The sequence below is a fragment of the Bos javanicus genome, chromosome 7, assembly GCF_032452875.1.
Source record: "Bos javanicus breed banteng chromosome 7, ARS-OSU_banteng_1.0, whole genome shotgun sequence".
NCBI classification, from domain to species: domain Eukaryota; kingdom Metazoa; phylum Chordata; class Mammalia; order Artiodactyla; family Bovidae; genus Bos; species Bos javanicus.
This window is the reverse complement of record NC_083874.1, coordinates 3788687-3808685: the sequence shown is the minus strand read 5'-3', so window position 1 is coordinate 3808685 and position 19999 is coordinate 3788687. Positions and strand designations below refer to the sequence as shown.

Sequence of the window (19999 nt, the reverse complement as noted above, 5' to 3'; positions counted from 1 at the left end):
TGTCCCAGGGACTGAGTGATTGGGGGTGGGGGTGTCAGAGGAGGTGTGGGGACTAAGCAGAAGATGCCAGTGGGGTGGCCCCTGGATCGCCCTGCAGTGGCGGCTGACGAATGTGCCTGGACTTTTCCCTGCCTTTCTCGAAACCCTGCTTGTCAGCAGCCAGCTTCTTCAGCCTGGGGATCTTCCCCACTGGGGTACCGGGTGGGTGGATGGGCGACCTGTATTGGAATGTGCCGGGCTGGAGAGGGGCGCAGCAGAGGCGGGCCCACTTGCACCCAGGCCAGGACCCCATAGCGGGGGTGATGAGCCCATCGCTGTCCTTCCAGACTTTGTTTCCCTGCCAGTATTCGGAACTTTGGGATTCCCGCCATCCTATAGGCAGCTCCGCTCCTGGCACAAAGGGGTTAAGTCCACTTGCACTTTACAGCCAATGGCCATGCGCAGCGCCTTCGCGGCGTCTCCTGATTGGCGGACACACAGTGGGCGGGAGGCGAGGGGACGCCCCCTCTGCCCAAGGATGCGTTTAAAAGGCTGGGGCAGTGGTGGCTGCCTGCGGCACACAGATCGCCTCCGCCATGAGCAGCACGGATGGCCCGGATCTAGCGGAGGCGCCCAAAGAGCGGTGTTTCCTCAGGTCAGCCAGGGAGAGGGACCAGAGGGAAGCAGGGGCATGGCTGGAAGAAGGCCTGGGGAACCAGGGGCTGTAGATGGGAGGCAGAGGCAGGGCCGGGATAGGGGGTGGGGAGAATGCCAGGCCCATCCCAGAATTTCGAATTTCCTTGGAGGGATTAAACCTGCGGCTGCCAACACCTCCAATGCTGCGTTGCCAGGGAAACGGTATCTGCAGCAGGCCCGCCCCTCATGAATTATTCATCAGCACCACTGGTTGCTCCCTCAACCCCATCCCCGCCAAATACACAGAGCCTAAGCAGGCCCACCTCCTCTCCATCTTTCCCAGGGACCCTGGAGCCGTGCGCCTTGTTCCCCATCTGGGAAGAGCTGCAGGCTTTCAGCTCCTCAAATGCTCACACCCTCCTTGGTAGTCCCCCCTGCTACTAACACCCTTGTTCAGAGAATAAAACTGAAGACTGGGGAGGGAAGCTGCTGGCTGAGCTCGGATTAAAGCGATTTTTAAATACACGGGCCACTTGCCAGTGGGCTCATGAATTTGGGGTCTGGAGCCGGCAGCTGCGGTTGTGTCTTCCCCCTGATCCTGAGTCGCCCTCCCGTGTCCTCGGCTAAGTGTGCGATACGGGCCCCAAGCCGGGCTCTCTCTAAACCAGACCCAGCCCGCTGGCCACTCAGCCCCTCTCCTCAAGGCAGGTCCTGTGCAGCAGTTGGCTGGTACCCAGACTCAGCTAGAGACCCAGCACATGCGAGGCAGGGGGAAGAAAATGTTAGAAGCTGGAGCTGTGACTGCACCTAGTGTGGGGGACGGAGAGGCCTCAAATGCCACCCGGGGAGTGATGAGGTGCTGTGTGTTGGGTCAGAGTGGAGCACGGGGAGAGAAGGCCAAAGTGGGAGACATACTGGGGAGCATGTAAGTCTGGTGAGGAATTTGAATAAATATTCTCTGAATGCGGGGGAGGTTTGGGAAGTCTAGCATTCAAGTTTTCAAAACCCCCATGGCTCGTGTGGAGTTTGAGGGGACGGGATTGCAGTAGTAGCCAGGTGAGCCAGTGATGGAGGGCTGGAGGGCAGAGGCGGGAGGGTGGAGAGAAGCAGATGGAGCTGAGAGAGCAGGGAGCGTCTGGCACAGACACCCTGGCCTCAACAGCTGCACCTCTAAAGAGCCCCCTCTGGGGCTTTTGCTCCTTCTGGGGCTGGTGGGCAAATCCTGGGGCCTTGCAGCTCCTCTCCTGGGGGCGGAGGTTGGGAGAAGCAAGAGGCACCTTCATAAACTGAGCACCTTCTGCTCCTCAGCCCCATAGCAGCTCTGCCATATGCCCTGCCCGACTCGGAGCAGCTGCTGCCCCAGCCCTCAGGTTCCCGGACTGCCCTTTGCCTGTGGAGTCCCGGTTATCACTCTGGTGACCTGCTAGGCAGGAAAATAATGGAGTGAAAGCCGCTCAGTCATGTCTGACTCTTTGTGACCCCATAGACTGTAGCCCGCCAGGCTCCTCTGTGGGGATTCTCCAGGCAAGAATACTGGAGTGGGTTGCCATGCCCTCCTCCAGGGGATCTTTCCAAGGGATCGAACCCAGGTCTCCCGCCTTGCAAGCAGATTCTTTACCATCTGAGCCACCAGGGAATCCCAGGAAGCCTCCAAATGGAGGCCAGAGGCCAAATCTTCAGAACAGAGGAAAAAAAGAGGAGGATGGATGATCTTCCCCAGCCCTCCCAGGGGGGCAGCAGAGCTGTCTCAAGCTGAAGATGGGGAATGAGCCGTGTTACTGCACACAGGCTTTCTCTGGTTGCAGCGCGTGGGGGCTACTCTTTGTCACGGAGCACTGGCTTCTCATTCTGGTGGGTTCTCTCGCTACAGAGCACAGGCTCTAGGTGCGTGGGCTTCAGTAATTACAGCTTGCAGGCTCGGCAGTTGTGGCGCGTGCGCCCCTGAGCTCGCAGGCTCGGTAGTTGTGATGCAGGGGCTTAGTTGCTCTGAAGCACGTGGAATCTTCCCAGGCCAGGAATCAAATCTGTGTCCCCTGCATTGGCAGGCGGACTCTTATCCGCTGTGGCATCAGAGAAGCCCCTGGGCCTGCCTGCCCTGGGGGTGCTCTTCATATGGCCCCACCGGGAGCTCCTTTTCCCTACCTGGCCCTTCAACCTACAGCGTCAGCCGCAGACAAGCGTGGGCTTGAATTGTGGCTCTGCTTGCTGGGGTCACAAGGCATGTCACCTTGCCCTGAGCCCCATCTCCATCATGTGACACCCTGCAGTGTGTCTGACCAAGTTTCTCAGCCTCACTCACTCTGCCTCTCTCCTGTCCCTTGAATCTGACAAGTTCACTTCCACCACCGGAAGAATAATGAGCCTCATTATTCTTGCCACTTGGATTACGTCCCACGGCACTCCAGGTCAGCTCCTCCAGGAAGCCCTCCCTGACTTCCCATCCCATAGCAGTCCTGGCTTCCCACCTCCAGCCCTCCTGCTGCCCGGCCTGGTCACACTACAAAGTTAGCTAGCAGGTTGTAGTCTCCTGCTCACAGAACTTAAGAAGGGAGCCTCAGGATTCACCCCAATAAGCCTCTGCTTATCTGTAGGTCGGCCTCGGCTTCTTTGCTCATACCCCATCCACAGCTCTGGAGACAGACCCATGGGTAGAAGGCTCAGTTTTCCAGTTTGCTTCCAGTGTGACTCTGGGCAAGCCATTTTACTTCTGAGTTGTTATATGTTCCTCCAACTCTTTTTTTTTTTTTTTTTTGTTCCTCCAACTCTTCTGAGCCCGATCCTTTTAAAGTAATAATTATTATGATGATGATATGTATCATCATTATTATTATTATACTCAAGGGTGTGCTAATAAGCTGGAGGCAAGTGCTCTTCCTCACCTGGGAGGGGTCCTGGCTAGGGAAGCTGGCATCAGGCTATAGACTCTGCTCAGCTGCTCCAGCCCCTGATTCTGGCACGAGGAACATCTTCCCATCCTCAGTGCCAGCTTTTCCTCTCGGAAGCCACCAAGCCCATGTCCCTTGGAAGGCCCCCTAAACTGGGGCTGGGCCCTGCTCTTAGAAGAGCCCAACACTTGGCTTAATGCTCTGCCATCACCATCTTAAAATTCTTAATAATTATTGATCAAGGGGCTCCACATTTGCATTCTGCACTGGACCTCAAAAATTATCTAGCCTGTCCTGCCTTTTGCAAAGGAGGAAGAAAGCAAGGCTCAGAGAGGAGTCAGACCTGTCACTCAGCAAGCTGGGGGCGGAGCTTCACCTCAACTACATTGGCTCCATCTCTCTGGCCACGATTATTCGAATTTTTAAAAATTAATTTATTTTAACTTCTTTTATTTTTGGCTGCCCTGGGTCTCTCTGGCTTTGTTTGGACTTTGTCTAGTTCCCGTGAGTGGGGGTTACTCTTTGTTGCAGTACCTGGGCTTCTCTTGTTGCAGAACATGGGCTCTAAGCACGTGGGCTCTTGAGTGCAGGCTCAGTAATTGTGACGCATACACTCAGTTGCTCTGGGGCATGTGGAATCGTCCCAGGCCAGGGATCGAACCTGTGCCCCTGCAATGGCAGGCGGATTCCTATCCTCTCTGCCACCAGGGAGGTCCACAGTCATTTGAATTTTATCACTCATCTAAAGAAGAATCACCAATGAGTCTCCTGGCTGCAGTCCCGACAGCCACCACCTCATGTGAACCATTAAAATCCTCTGCAGCCTTTAAAACCCGCCTCTCCCAGGCACCTCCAGTCCAGTCTGCCCCCTCCAGTGTCCTAGAGTTTCCTCAGTGGCTTCCACTGCCTAAAATCCACACATTGTCCCAACAGCTAAGTCCTTCATGCTCTGCTACCTGCGCTGGGTTCCTCCTGCTCTGGGGGCTTCAGGCATCTGGGGGAGGCCCCCACTGTTACTGATGTTTGGTCACTAAGTCATGTCTGACCCTTTCCGACCCATGAACCGCAGCACTTCAGGCTTCCCTGTCTTTCACTATCTCCCAAAGTTTCCTCAAACTCACGTCCATTGAGTTGGTGATGCCATCCAACCATCTCATCCTCTGTCACCCCCATCTCGTCTCGCCCTCAATCTTTCCCAGCATCAGGGTCTTTTTCAGTGAGTCGGCTCTTCTCATCCAGTCGCCAAGGTATTGAAGCTTCATCTTCAGCCTCAGTCCTTCCAATGAATATTCATTGTTGATTTCCTTTGGGATTGACTGGTTTGATCTCCTTTCAGTCCAAGGGACTCTCAAAAGTCTTCTCTAGCATCACAATTCGGAAGCATCCATTCTCCAGCTCTCACATCCGTACAGGACTACAGGCGCCCATGCTCTGGGGCAATGGAACGAACATGCACTGCCATGTGCTTCCTCTACCACCAGAGGGCTCCCGTGCCTCAGGCTTGTGTTCCAAACTCCCACTGCCTCCCTGGCAGGCTTCCATTCAACCATGTGTAGGACAGATGAGGGAACTGACAGAGGGTCTTCAACTCTGGGCGCGGGAGTGGGGGCGGTGTTAGGGCCTGGCTCGGAACACTAGTGGCACATTTCTGGCTCCAGCTCAGTGTCTGTCTCTCCGTCTCTCTCTGTCTCCCCGCTCTGACCCTCAGCACCGCGGAGGCAGCGGCCCTGGAGCGGGAGCTGCTGGAGGATTATCGCTTTGGGCGGCAGCAGCTGGTGGAGTGGTGTGGCCATGCTAGTGCCGTGGCTGTGACCAAGGTACCTGAGCCTGCTTCTCAGCCTCGACCCTGAGCAGACGGTCGGTTCACCAAAGCGGAGGCCTAGCTGCATGACCCCCCCGGCCAGGATGGTCATTTCTGCCCTCAAGAAAGCCCTCTTGGCTTGGGGCCACCCCAGCCCATCACTCAGATGAGGAGACCAAGGTCCGTCACTGGCCCTGGCCAGGGGGTTGCTGAACATCAGGACAGAGACAGGGGTCCCCAGAGATGTAGAAGCAACTACAGAGATGGGTCTGGGGCCCTTGACTGCCTGTCTCTGCCACCTCTTAGGTCTTGAGCAGAGGGGACGTCAGCTTCCTAAGTCTGAACACCCCCAAACAGCTACCTGCCACGGGTCCAGGAACCGAGGCCCAGAGGTGGTGAGGAGTAGAGCTGTATTTGGCTTTGCGACAAACCCCCAGGCTTCAAAGTGCCTGCAAGAGACCAATTGCTGTCCAGTGGTCCGTGTCATGCTGCCAGACCACGCTGGGCCTGTTTCCTCGTCTGAAAAAGGGTAATAAACTGAGACCAGTGAATAAACACAAATTCTAGAAAAGTGCCCAATCGAGTCAGGGCTCCAGCAGGTAACCTCTTCCTCTTCCTCCCCTTCTTCCTCTTCTTCTGATCACCGCTGTATACTTTTGAAAAAACTTCGTATCTTTCTTTACGTGGATGCCACTGTTTTTTAACTTAAACGTTCCTATTTCCAAGTGAAACGTATCCTGAGTGAGATGCTCAGAGGAAAGAAGAACAATGAAAATCAAAGCCACAAAAGCAAACCCAGTAAAGTAACCTCATGCTTGGCTGTTGAAGACCAACCATCCAGTTTTCACATTGAAAGCTTTGTGTCTGTCCAGAAGAAAGCCAGCCAGACATTATGACTCTCCCTGACTAGGTCAGGTCTGGGGCTCTGGGCATGGCGTGGTGGGGTCATAGGTATGATCAGGGTGAGTCAGGACCTTGGTGAGACCCTGGGGAGGAGACTCCAAGAGGAAAGAACTCCCTTGGTATGGTTGGAAGTTAGAGTATAGTTTGGCCCCCTGGAGACCTCAGAAGCCCATCAGAGTCACTGTTACTCCTACCTGATAGAGGTGCCAGGAGGAGTGAGCTGAGGCCGCGCAGAAAGTCTGGGCTGAGACTCAGCTCCTGCGTCAAATAGAGACGCAGAGTCTGAGAGAGACAGAGACGGAGAGAAAGAGACACAGAGGTGAAGACAGAGACTGGAGAGAAACAAGTATAATATTATTATCATTACTTTAAAAGGCTTGGGCCCAGAAGAGTTGGAAGAACAACACGTAACAACTCAGGAGAAGTAACATGGCTTGCCCAGAGTCATGTAGGAAGCAAGGTGGAAAACCGAGCCTTCTACCCTGGGGTCTGTCTCCAGAGCCACGGATGGGGAGTTAGCAAAGAAGCTGAGGCCGACCTATGCACAGTCTGAGAGACACAGAGAGAAAGACAGGGAGCGGGACAGAGGAGAGAGGCAGGGCACGGCTGGCTGGAAAAATACCCCCGCCTCCCGCCCCCAACCCTGGGGCCTCCTGGAGGGATGCAGGCCTGGAAACATGGGCGGGGGAAGGGGCAGCCACTGCAGCGGAAAAAGGTGGAAGAATGTCTGCAGCTCAGGCCGAGAATAAACAAACCGCACTCCGGCTCGGGTGGTGGCAGGAGGCACGTTTCTCTGCTCAAGCTTGAGAGAGCCCGAGGCAAGGACTCTGGGTCTCCAACAAGGAAACTGAGGCCCCTAGGGGCCCCGTGCCACCCCCAGAACACCTCTCCCCGGTCTCACCCTCTCGCCCCCTGGCCCGAGCCCCACTCCTTCCTCCACCCCGGCCTCAGTTTCCCCGCCGGCCTCGGGAGGCGTTCCGAACTCCGCACCTGTGCCTTTGCCGTGCCCTGCCAGGTGTTCCCTCTGCCCGCTCTCCCCCGGAAGCAGAGGACGGCGCTGGTCGTGTGCGGCCCAGAGCAGAACGGAGCGGTGGGGCTGGCGTGCGCCCGGCACCTGCGCGTGTTCGTGAGTAGCGAGGACGCCCTTGGCCTCCCAGTGTCACCCCCCACCCCGCAGCCCTGAAAATATCTCTTGCTCCTCTGCTCAGTGTCTGGGGGGAGAGAGAATACGCCCAGTGCTTGCGTCGGGCAGTTCCTGCCAAGTTGGGAGCATCCGAGGCCCAGTGGGGAGCCGGGGAGGGTCCCAGTGCCGACCCCCTTCCTGCTTCCCACAGGAGTACGAACCCACCATCTTCTACCCCACGCGCTCGCCAGACCCACTGCACCGGGACCTGACTACTCAGTGTGAGAAGATGGACATCCCCTTCCTGTCCTATCTGCCCACAGAGGTCAGCTTGGGTGGCAGCCGAGGGGTGGTGGGGGAACACAGCCCCCAGGCCGCCCTGACCCTGCCTCTGCCTCGCTCTCCCAGGTGCAGCTCATCAACAACGCCTACAGGCTGGTGGTAGACGCTGTGCTGGGCCCTGGTGTGGAGCCGGCCGAGGTCGGGGGTCCCTGCACACGCGCGCTGGCCACGCTCAAGCTACTGTCCATCCCCCTCGTGAGCCTGGACATCCCCTCAGGCACGCCAGGTGGAGGGGGGGCATGAGGGGCGGGGAGACAGGCTTGGGCGGAGGACCCTCTCCCCTGGTTTCTGGTGGTCCCAGCCTGTTTGCCCACCCGAGTATGCTTCCTCATCAAGGATGGCTTCTACACTCTGGGTGAGGCCGAGGGTCATGTCCATCCTTTGGATGGGCAGTGCCCAGGCTGGCGCCCAGGTGACCCTGGTTCCCCTCCCCCTTACACCCAGCACGGCGTGCCCTCTGCCCATCCTGGCCCAGTCGCCCAGGCAGACGTGAGCTCACTCGGCAAAGGCCTCGCCCATCCTGGCCGCCGCCCCATGCCTGTTGGAACCATTAGGCAACGGGCAGACGGAACAAACAGCTGCTAGCCAGCCGGACCCTCCGTGGGGGCAACCAGACTCGGGGGACATCCTCCGGCTTACAAGAGCCCAGGGTCATAGCAACAGGATGCCACAGAGCTGGGGATGGTGGCCAAAGGAGGAGGTGGGGTGGCTAGTCAGGGGGAGAGGCTGCAAGCTGGTGTCTGAACAGACAGCCTAGGACAGAGGGGGTCGCCCTGTTAGCTCAGGAGGGGTTATTAGTGCCCCTAGTCTGAGGGTGGAAGCTAGGGTCAGAGAAGGCAGGATTAAAGTCAGAGGGAGGAGGAATTCCCTGGTGGTCCACTGGTTACGACTCTGCACTTTCAATGCAGGAGGCACGGGTGTGAGCTCTGGTCAGGGAACTAAAATCTCACATGCTGCACTGTGTGGCCAAAAAATAAGGAAACACACATTTTAAATAAGTAAAAAGTCAGAGGGAGGAGGCTTTCAGTCAGTGGTCCCAGACGGGTTGGAGGGGGCAGAGAAGGCAAGAGCCCAAGTCTGAAGGTGAAGGCTCATCTGAGATATGGCAGAGGCTATGGTCCAGTGAGGGAGGGGCTGGAACCTGCCAAGCCGAAAGGCAAGATCTGGTCTGAAGATGAAGGCAGGTCAGAGGGAAGAGTCTCCAATCAGAAGGAGGAGGATGGATGCTCACGTTGCTAAGGGCAGGGCATATCTTCAGAGGCAAGAACCTAGCACAAAGAGACAGGTCTGGTGGGGGAGGCTTGACTGAGGATGGAGATGAGAAGTGTATTCTGAGTAGAGGGTGGGGATCTGGTCAGAGGAGGCTGCGAGGTCTGGGTGGAAAGGTCTAAGAGGGGGAGCTTAGGGCTGTTAGGGAGGGAGGGATACAGACACACAGGTCTGATTGGGAAGAGCCGCAGGTAGAAATGTAGTCTGATGGTAGAGGTTGAGTCAGATGGAGGAGGAAGATTGGGTCGCAGGACGGGAGCAGAGACAGACAAGTATGAAGGCAAAGGCTGTGGTCAGAGGGGGAGGGAGACATATCCAAGGAGGGAGGAGAAACTGGGCTGAAGGCAGACGCTCAGTTTTACGGGGAGGCCGGTCTGACCAGGACTCACGTGTCAGAGCCAAGGCCGCGCAGGCTGGGGAAGGGAAGTGGGTGGTGGGCGGCGGTTCTCCTGAGAGCGAGCACCCCCCCAGCCTCAGCTCCCGCCTCCCATCCTTCCTCCCCCAGGCTGGGACCCAGAGACTGGCGGCGACGCCGAGGACGGGCTACGACCCGACGTGCTCGTATCGCTGGCGGCGCCCAAGCGCTGCGCCGGCCGCTTCTCTGGGCGCCACCACTTCGTGGCGGGCAGGTTCGTGCCCGACGACGTGCGCCGAAAGTTCGCTCTGCGCCTGCCGGGGTACACGGGCACCGACTGCGTCGCGGCGCTCTGACGGGCTCCCGCGCCAATAAACAGACGTGCCACCACTGCCCCCTCGCCTGGGCCTCCTCTGTGCGCCGCGTCTGCCGCGGGGGCGGGCAGCCTCGGGGGGGAACTGCCCACCGGTCCTCCGGTGGCCCAAGGCGGGAGGGATGGAGGGCAGACGCACATGGGACTTCCTGCTGGCCTCCGAGAAAACCGGAGCCAGAAGAGTGGCGGGTGGATTCCGGGTGGGATTGATTACCAGCGTGCTCGGGGGGACCTAAAGCCAACAGATTCGAAGTGAGACCCGGGGGAGGATTTCTAGCCGCCTAAAGGGCTGCCTAAAGCCTGAATGTCCGGACGGCTTCAGGCTCTGTTCCAGGAGGCACTCCCAGACGTGGAGAAGGGAGGGTGGGCTCAGGAAGGGACTTCCAGTCGGCGACGAAGGGACGCAGGCCAGCCCTAGGGCGGAGGTACAGCCGGATGCACCGAGGGGGTCGCCCCAGAGGGGTGGTCACCCAAGTCACCTCGGGCCCGGGAGTTGCCCAGACGGGGCGTGGCCTGCATGGGGCGTGGCCTGCGGCCGCGTCCCTCCCCCATCCTCAGCCCCAGCGGCCGCCAGACCCGCGGGAGTCCGACCCGAGTGCGCAGCGGAGCTGGGACCCTCCCTCCGACCTTCGGACCTGACCATGTCGTCACTGCCGACACTGCTCTGCCTCTGTGTTGCCGCCGCACACCTGGCGGGGGCCCGAGGTGAGGCGCCCCTAGACCCCCGCCCAGCCCCCCTCCAGGCGCCCGAACGTCTGGCAAGCAGCCGGAGCCTGGAGACAGAAGCAAGGGACCCACTCGCTTCCCCACGCTGCAGCCGCCTTGCCCGCCTCGGGAGTGGAGTGAGGGGGCAAGGACAAGATGGAGCTCCCTCCGGGACCACCTGGGGGCAAGAGGGGACTGCAGGGTATCCATCGCAGCCACAGCGTTTGGGCCCTGAATCATCCAGTCTTGTCGCCAGGATGAAGGGGTCAGAACTGTCCCCTCTCACCGAACTCCTCCCCTCTTGCACACACACACACACACACATACCATTCAGAAGAGAAACTCCCATCTCTGGAACACTCAGTAGAGCCGGGCACTGGGCCTATTTTTCAGATGGGGAGACTGAGACTCCAAGAGGGAAGGGACTTATCTGTCACTGCCCAGCCTGGCTATCTCAGACACCTTAAGGCCAGAGAAGTCAGGCTAGATTCCAAGGACTTCCCCTTGGCAGCCTGGGCCCCGAGTGCAGGGATGTAAGGTAGACTGAGGGAGCCAGCAAAGGGATGAAAGAAAATTCAGATCAAGATGAGGGCAGAGAGAGGCACAGCCAACTGAATTCATGGCCATTGAACACAGTGGGAGAACTGTGTCTGGGGGAGTGAAGAGGACAGACTTCCCCAGCCTAAGGGGCTGTGTCTGAGTGAGGGATGGGCTGTGAGAGCCTGGGGGTGGGGAGGTCAGGGGAGGCTTCCTGGAGAAGGGGAGGCTGCTGTGCTTGGGGTCCACTGAGGTTGGAGTGTGGCTTCTCCTCTGTGAAATGGAAGAGACTGTGGCAGCACCTCACATACCAGGAGCTCACAGAGGTCTCCCCCGACCCCGCCATGCCTTACCCCTTTGATAGGTACTCCGGACGCCGAGGAGCCCACGGTGACCGCGTGGGGCCTTGAAGGTTCATCGTTGCGCCCTGGCCAGCCCTCGCCAGCCCTGGAGGACTGGGAAGGTGAGCCAGTTTGGGTCTGAGTCCTGGTTCTGCTGTGGGCTCTGTGTGAGCTCTGGCTGGTGGGGTCATGTGAGAAGGGGGATGCAAGCTGGGTGAAGAATGCAGGAGGCGTCCCTGGGTGTGGCGGCCCCTTGAAGTGGTGCCCTAAGAGGCCTTCAGTTTTAGGAGCAGGGAGAGTCCAGGCTGTTTGTCCAGGAGGAAACCAGGGGGGGCGGATGGAGTGACATGGTGGGACAACCAGCTCAGTTCAGTCAAGGAAGCAAGAGTTCTGGTACTCTTTCCCAGATAGGAAGCTTCTATCTGACTTGCTCTTGAATCAGCAAAGGAGTGAGCACCCCCTGGGGGGCTGATGGAAACAGAAGCTAACCTGTGTGAGGCCAGACCCTTCCCACCTCTGGCTTCCCCGAAACTGAGGGTGCCTGATGGGTTCAGTGGGCATTAGTAAGCAAGGTCCCTTAGCGGGTTTCCCTGGTGGCTCAGGCGGTAAAGAATCCGCCTGCAACACAGGAGGCCTGGGTTCCATCCCTGGGTTGGGAAGATCCTTTGGAGGAGGGCATAGCAACCCACTCCAGTATTCTTGCCTGGAGAATCCCCTGGACAAAGGAACCTGGCGGGCTACAGTCCATGTGGTCGTGAAGAGTTGGGCACGACTGAGCGACTAAACACAGCACAAGCAAGATCCCATTTGGCACTGATGGGGGCCTGGGGAAGGGCAGCAGAAGGGCTGGTCTCAGGCGCGGCTCCTCCTGCTGCCCTTACATCTCCTTACCTCTCAAGAGTTCTGAATTCTCAGGGTGGGGGTTTGGTGACGCAGTGGCAAGAGCTCAGCTTGCACTCCTGGGCCAGCTCAGGTACTGAGCAGAGCAGCAGAACTAGGGGGGCTGCAAGAGGAAAACAACCTCCCTTGATCCCTTTGCAGCTCCTTCTGTGCTCGAGGGCTCTGGATCTGGGAAGGCTGGGCTGGCCCATGCACCAACCCGGCTTAAACGCGAGATGGGGGTGGGCAGGCCCGGGTTTTCGCATGAATTGATGGGGCCCGACCGGCGGCGGCCCGGGTTCCAGCGCCTGTGGTCCCCGCAGAGGCCAGCGAGTGGACGTCCTGGTTCAACGTCGACCACCCGGGCGGCGACGGTGACTTCGAGAGCCTGGCCGCGATCCGCTTCTATTACGGGCCGGCACGCGTGTGCCCAAGGCCGCTGGCGCTGGAGGCGCGCACCACAGACTGGGCGCTGCCTTCGGATGTCGGCGAGCGCGTACACCTGAACCCCACGCGCGGTTTCTGGTGCCTCAACCGCGAGCAGCCCCGAGGCCGCAGATGCTCCAATTACCACGTGCGCTTCCGCTGCCCGCTCGGTGAGGGCGGGCTCAGGGGGCCGCAGGGACCGGCGGGAGGTGGAGGAGGCCTGAATGTTCGGATCTGGGGAGAGGGCAGGACCGAGAGGATGTGGGCGTGGCTAGGAGGAGGAGGGTCCTTTAGGACCAAGGCCACAGCAGAGGGCTGGAGCAGGGGAGCAGAGGGGGCTTTGGAAGGGATGGGCTGAAATGGCGGGGGCCCAGGTAGCGGGGGCAGGAAGGGGCCCCCAGGACCGCGTATCCGTCTTGCTGCCCTCATTTGCTCTACAACAGCTTCGTCCTGTGAAAGCGTGTTGTGAGCCCCAGACACGTGTGAGACGCAGAAAGAATAGCTCGGCTGGGAAGGGAGGAAAGAGAGGTCGCGGGCGGGGTGGGTGGGGCGGTGGTGTGCTGGGGGTGGACAACTGTACCTCCACTGCACATTCGACCGGTTCGCCTTGGGGGGGAGAGGGTAGGACTTCTCTCTGACTCAGATGCACGTGCCACGAACGTTCTCCAGCCCCACACTGTCACCAGATTCTGGGTTTCTGGGGTGGGCGGCCACCTGACGCCCCCATCTCTGCCCTCTCCCCAGAGGCCACGTGGGGTTCGTGGGGCCCTTGGGGTCCCTGTTCGGGGAGCTGCGGGCCAGGCCGTCGCTTGCGCCGCCGCCGCTGCTCAAGCCCCGCGGGGGATGCGTGTCCCGGGCGTCCCTCGGAGGCGCAGAAGTGTGTGAGGCCTCGGTGTCCAGGTAGGAGGGGCGGGGCCTGGAGGAGATGGGAGGACTAGAGGCGGGGCCTGGGTGTGATGGCAGCGGGGCCAGTTGAGGGAAGTACCTAGAGGGGCTAATTAGGGTGGAGTCTGATGGGGAGGTGCCTGGAGGGAGGAGGCGGAGTCTGGGCGTAGGGGCGGAGCCTGGAGGAGCGGAACCTGGACCACGTGGAGACTGGCTTCTCCTTCCCTTCTGCGCCCCCGAGGAGCACTGGTAAAAGTGTACATCTGGACGGGTGGACTTCACGGGGGTCATGTGCAGTCATGGGCAGATCTGTGGAGGCGCTTCCTCCGTGTGCATGTTGGGGTGTGCGGATATCCCGGTGGATGTGGACACACGCAGAAGCTGGCTCATGCACTCGGGGTGCACACTTGCATGGCATTGGCAGGCCCCGCCCGTCCCCCCACGCCCACGCGGACACGCGCTCACACCCTGGCAGACACGATGCCCAGGCCCTCCCAGGGCCGGACACCAGGCCAGCCAGGAGGCGACTGGAAATTCCAATCAGGCCTGGGCTCCACAAACACGGTCTGGAGACTGCCCCAGCAGAGCCCGCAGCAGGGTGGGGGAGCAGTGTGGCCAATGGGGTGGTGGGGTCCCCACCCTACTCTGCTTGGCTGTGCGTTCTCCATGCCTCTGCCCTGAAGTTTCCAGTGGAATTTTCCATTTTATGGAGAAACCGCAGGATTGGGACTGGAGGGAAAGGTTCTGGGCCCAAGACGCAGCCCCTTGCTGGGCCCCCAGCCCCGGCCTGAACATTTCCTCTCATGCTAGAAGGAGCCTCTCTGGCCTGTGAGAGTCAACTATCCTGTCTCCTCCCCGGGGCATCTCCCTCACACCAGGACCCCGGGTACCCCCCTCGCCCCAGCCCTGACCACTCAGCCCCATGTCCTTTACACCAGGGGCTGCTCCAAGCAGGTCCACGCTGAGGACTCTCTGAGGGGAATGAGGTGGGCAGGGTGCCTAGGTGCCTTTGCTGAGGGACTGATGGAGAGGAAAGCCCTCCCCAGGAAGGGGTCAAGAGCCTTCTGTGCCTCCCTGTGTCCCTCCAGGGTGTGGCCCCAACACCTGTGGGTGCCCCGACCACATTCTTCTGGGCTCGGTGGTCACCCCATCTGGGCGTCCACTGCCAGGAGCCAGGGTCTCCTTGAGAGACTGGCCTGGCACCATAGCCACTAGTGATGCCCATGGAACCTTCCGGATGCCTGGAGTCTGTGCCAGCAGCCAAGCCAACGTCAGTGCCCAAATGGACGGCTTTTCAGCAGGCATGACCCAGGCCCAGGCCAACAGCTCCATGTCAGCAGTGGCCACTGTTGTCCTTAATAAGTTGGGTAAGTGCCTCATGGCAAGAGGGATGAGGGGCCGAGGACCTGGGGAGGTAACTCTGGGTGACACCAAGCACTTGGGACGATATGATGCACAGCGAGGTCAATGGGGCAAGAAATAAGATGTCACAGTCCTTGGAGAAGATGTGGGGGTGAGACGTGAGTTCCAAAGGGAAGCATTAAGATTAGGCATTAAGAACCCACTCCAGTATTCTTGGCTGGGAATCTCATGGACACAGAAGCCTAGCAGGCTGCAGTCCATGGCATCGCAAAGAGTTGGGCACAACTTAGCAACTAAACTCCCGAGTGGCTCAGTTGGTAAAGAATCTGCCTGCAATGCAGGAGACCCGGGTTTGATCCTTGGGTCGGGAAGATTCCCTGGAGAAGGAAATGGCAACCCACTCCAGTACTCCTGCCTGGAGAATCCCATGGACCGCGGAGCCGGGCAGGCTATAGTCGATGGGACTGCAAAAGGTTGGACACGACTGTGCAACTAACTTTCACTTTAGCAACTGAACAATAGCAACAACCCACAATCAGGCAGATTGCGCTCTAGGGAAACACTTCTTGATGGAACTGTGCCATAAAATGGAGAGTGAAGTGACCCAGCAATAAGGAATACAGAGTTCTATAAGAAATTAAAATTTGTGTATAGGATAATAGCTGCAAATATTCAAACAATAAAGTCCGTGGCTAAAGGGGAAAAAAATAGATTCTGCATTAAGGGTAGAGTCTCCAGCAGATGTGAGGTGAAAGAGAGTGGGGCGAGAGTCATCAGAAAAGACCCAGGTGAAACAGGGCATCACAGTAAGAGACTGGATGGCACCTGCCTCTTGGGAAGGATCACTGGGAGAAGCTGGACCCTGACCTTTGCTGCTTTTGCCCCCAGAGAAGCCCTACCTGGTGAAGCACCCCGAGTCTCGAGTTCGAGAGGCTGGCCAGAATGTGACCTTCTGCTGCAAAGCCTCAGGCACCCCCATGCCCAAGAAATACTCCTGGTGAGTGCCCTGCCTCGTGCTCATGGGTCTCTCGCCCAGCTGTGGGCGTGGAATGGGCATCCTGTGATTCGTGGTACCTCGGAGACCCAGAGGAAGCTGCTCTGCAACCTCCCTGTGCTGCATGGAGGGGTGGGGGGTGGATGCAGCCCCTCCCCTCTGCCAAGGACACCCATGGTGTTGTTCACCCGCCCCCCACCCAGGTTCCACAATGGGACGCTGCTGGACAGGCGGACACACAGGTATGGGGCCCACCTGGAGCTGCATGGGCTCCGCCCAGACCAGGCAGGCACCTATCACTGCAAAGCATGGAATGACGCGGGGGCCGTGCGATCGGGCACTGCTCGACTCACCGTACTTGGTGAGCATCTTCAGTAACCCTCCCCCCAATCCCTGACACCAAACTGAGTCCCACCTCCAGCTAAAACTCAGCCTCACACGGAATCCCAACTTCAGACTGATCTCTGACCTTGCTCAGTCGCTGAGCCCCTGGCTTGAGCCTCTGACCCCAATCCAGGCCCCCAGCCTTGGCCTCCCTGGAGCTCTCCCATTTACCCTGATCTGCCTGCTTCCTTGCTCCACAGCCCCGGGCCAGCCAGCCTGTGACCCCCGGCCCCGAGAACACCTGATCAAGCTTCCAGATGACTGTGGTCAGCCAGGCAGAGGGCCCACCTACCTGGACGTAGGCCTTTGCCCTGACACCCTCTGCCCCAGCCCTGCAGGCTCCAGCCCCCGGTGTGGGGACGCAGGCTCCCGCTGCTGCTCCGTGCGCCGCCTGGAGAGCAGGAAGATCCACTGCTCTGGCTACACTCTCCCAGTCAAGGTCGTGGCTGAGTGTGGCTGTCAGAAATGTCTGCCCCTTCGGGGGCTGATCCGGGGACGCGTGGTGGCCGCTGATTCTAGGGAGCCCTTGCGCTTTGCTCGCATCCTGCTGGGCCGGGAGCCCATTGGCTTCACGTCCTACCAGGGTGACTTCACTCTCGAGGTGGCGCCTTCCACTCAGCGGCTGGTGATGACCTTTGTGGACCCCAGTGGCCAGTTCGTGGACACTGTCAGGGTCCTGCCTTTTGACCCTCGAGGTGCTGGCGTGTACCATGAGGTCAAAGCCATGCGAAAGAAAGCCCCCATCATTTTAGACGCCCGCCAGAGCAACACCATATCCCTCGGGGAAATGGGAGAGGAGGCCCCCTTAGGAGAGCTGATCATTCCGCCCGGGGCCTTCCGCAGAGCTGACGGTCAACCCTACACGGGGGCTGTGGAGGCCCAGGTGACCTTCGTGGACCCCCGAAATCTCACTTCGGCAGCCGCCGCGCCCAGTGACCTGCGGTTCGTGGACGGGGACGGGGAACTGGCCCCGCTGCGCACGTACGGCATGTTCTCGGTGGACCTCCGGGCGGCCGGCTCCGCCGAGCAGCTGCAGACGGGGCTGGTGGCTGTGCGCGTGGCCGCTGACCAGATCCGGATGCCGGGCCACGTGGAGGCCCTGAAGCTGTGGTCGCTAAACCCTGACACGGGCCTGTGGGAAGAAGAGAGCGGCTTCCAGCGCGAGAGACCGGCGTCCCAGCGGGCCCGCCGGGAGGAGCGGGTCTTCCTGGTGGGCAACGTGGAGATCCGCGAGCGCCGTCTGTTCAACCTGGACGTGCCCGAGCGCCGCCGCTGCTTCGTGAAGGTGCGCGCCTATGCCAACGACAAGTTCACCCCCAGCGAGCAGGTGGAGGGCGTGGTGGTCACGCTGGTCAATCTGGAGCCCGCCCCCGGCTTCTCGGCCAACCCTCGCGCCTGGGGCCGCTTCGACAGCGCGGTCACCGGCCCGAACGGCGCCTGCCTCCCCGCCTTCTGCGACGCCGACCAGCCAGACGCCTACACCGCCGTGGTCACGGCCACCCTGGGCGGGGAGGAGCTGGAGCCCGCGCCCTCGCGGCCGCGCCCGCTCCCGGCCGCCGTTGGCGTGGCGCAACCCTACCTGGACCGGCTGGACTACCGCCGCACGGACCACGACGACCCTGCCCTCAAGCGCAGCGGCTTCCGCATCAACCTCGCCAAGCCCAGGCCCGGCGAACCCACCGAGGCCAACGGCCCCGTGTACCCGTGGCGCAGCCTGCGGGAGTGCCAGGAGGCCCCGGTGACCGCCAGTCACTTCCGCTTCGCTCGTGTGGAGGCGGACAAATACGAGTACAACGTGGTCCCCTTCCGCGAGGGCGCGCCAGCCTCCTGGACCGGAGATCTCCTGGCCTGGTGGCCCAACCCGCAGGAGTTCCGGGCCTGCTTCCTCAAGGTGAAGATCCAAGGACCCCAGGAGTACATGGTCCGCTCCCACAATTTGGGAGGCAGCCATCCCCGGACCCAGGGCCAGCTCTACGGGCTGCGGGATTCCCGGAGTGTCCGGGACCCCCAGCGCCCTAGCTCCTCTGCCGCCTGTGTGGAATTCAAGTGCAGCGGGATGCTGTTTGACCAGCGTCAGGTGGACAGGACGCTGGTGACCATCATGCCGCAGGGCAGCTGCCGGCGTGTGGCAGTCAACGGGCTCCTGCAGGATTACCTGACACGGCACCCACCACTCGCGCCCACTGATGACCTGGCTTCCTTCTCCATGCTGGCCCCGCTGGACCCTCTGGGTCACAACTATGGTGTCTACACGGTCACCGACCAGAGCCCAAGGCTGGCCAAGGAGATCGCTATCGGCCGCTGCTTCGACGGCTCCTCCGATGGCTTCTCCAGGGAAATGAAGGCTGACGCCGGCACAGCCGTCACCTTCCAGTGCCGGGAGCCAACTGCGGGCCGGCCCAGCCTCTTCCAGAGGCTGCTGGAGTCCCCATCGGCGGCTCTTGGGGACATCCGCAGGGAGATGGGCGAGTCGGCGCGCGTACAGGCCCGAGCCTCAAGTCCACTCCGCACCCGCCGAGGCAGGGCCCAGCAGTGACCTGGCCCCCAGCCTCGTCCCTCTGCCCTGCTCCCGATCCCCCTGTCCTTGGGAAGCCAAGCCCCCTTCTCCAGAGGCTTGCTGTCTCTTAAGGTTTCTGGGCTCCCCTCCCCTGCCCAGGATTCAGAGTCAGGTCTGATGGTGGAGAATCCCAGCAGGTAATTGTTACTGTGTGACATGAAATGGAGTTAGTTTGTCCTGATTGTGGGAGCCAGTGTTGTGGGGTGACCGTGGGGGCATGGTGACCTACTGGGGCCCAAAGGGGATTATTCCCAGCTTGCATACCAGCTCTGATTTCATGTGTATTCAGATAATCCTCGTCTTCAGATTTCTGTGCTGAGCTGGATGCTCTGTTGGGTCCCCTACCCTGAGCTTTGTTCTTGGGGTTATTTATTGGAACAAAGCCTGCAAGACTGTCCACAGGTGTGAGTGGGGAGGGGTCTGGAGGTGGCGCATTGAGGGCGCATTGGCTCTGGGGCTGGGGGGCCCAGTTCTCACATGTTTGGTGCTTGGAGATTCTCTAGGGGGTTGAGGCAGGGATTCAATTAAAGATGCTTCATTTCCTCCTCGTGGTGTCAGTCTTGGTGAGGGAAGGATGGGGGTTGGTACCGCTAGATCCAGAGGCACCTGGGCAGGCAGAAACAGGCCCGAAGCACATACGGACATGAGTGTGAGAGCTGCTTGCAGGCCTGCATGAGGTCTCAGGCAGGCACACAGGCCCCAACTGATGCCCACAGAAGTGTGTCTGCAACACGTGTGAGCGGAGCTGACCCATGAGCCGCCCGAGCCCGTGCAGCCCTGACCGCTGAACACAGTAGCAGCTGCTGCCCTGGCATTCTCCTCCTTGCCTGGCTGTGGTCAGAGGCTCCCACTTGGCCACGTGCCCAGGGGCTACGGTGGGCAGGGAGGAACCCTGGCCAGGGCCGCTTGCACCAGGAGGCAGGAATTGAGGCCGCCCTGGACTTCCGCAGCCGGGGCCACAGCTGCCCTGCCCTGGGTCCCACCCAGCTGAGGACTGGCCACACCTTGACCACATGGTGACTGAGCTGCCCAAGGCCATGGTCCCGAGCCCTCTGCCCTCACCAAGCCTCTCAGTCTGGACGCGCAGAAGGCACCGAACCGTCCCTTGCACGCTGTGCGCTTGGCGGGCAACCCCATGGGACAGGGGCTATTCTGACCACACCCCCACTTTCCAGACGGAGAAACCGAGGTCCCACAAGGAGAGGTGAAGAGCTGCCTGGGCTCTGGAGTGAATCCTGGCGCCCTGGATGGCCCAACAGCCCT

The 19999-nt window shown here is 60.1% G+C and overlaps 2 protein-coding genes across 3 annotated transcripts; both read left to right on the top strand.

Moving 5' to 3' along the window:
* Positions 1-48: 48 nt before the first annotated feature.
* YJEFN3 (YjeF N-terminal domain containing 3) lies at positions 49-9686 on the top strand. Of its 2 annotated transcripts, XM_061421437.1 has the most exons (6): positions 83-634; positions 5209-5317; positions 7220-7330; positions 7539-7652; positions 7736-7886; positions 9444-9686. In XM_061421437.1, the coding sequence occupies exons 1-6, from the start codon at positions 576-578 to the stop codon at positions 9647-9649; spliced, it is 750 nt and encodes a 249-aa protein (XP_061277421.1). In that variant the 5' UTR covers positions 83-575; the 3' UTR covers positions 9650-9686. The 2 variants fall into 2 exon arrangements, with proteins under 2 accessions (XP_061277420.1, XP_061277421.1); XM_061421436.1 differs by lacking the exon at positions 5209-5317 and having other exon boundaries at positions 49-634.
* Positions 9687-9688: 2 nt separating this feature from the next.
* CILP2 (cartilage intermediate layer protein 2) lies at positions 9689-19281 on the top strand. The gene is made up of 8 exons (XM_061421427.1): positions 9689-10371; positions 11273-11371; positions 12452-12724; positions 13299-13454; positions 14528-14806; positions 15690-15798; positions 15999-16156; positions 16380-19281. Exons 1-8 carry the CDS (start codon positions 10308-10310, stop codon positions 18713-18715), a joined length of 3474 nt encoding a protein of 1157 aa, XP_061277411.1. The 5' UTR covers positions 9689-10307; the 3' UTR covers positions 18716-19281.
* Positions 19282-19999: the final 718 nt, after the last annotated feature.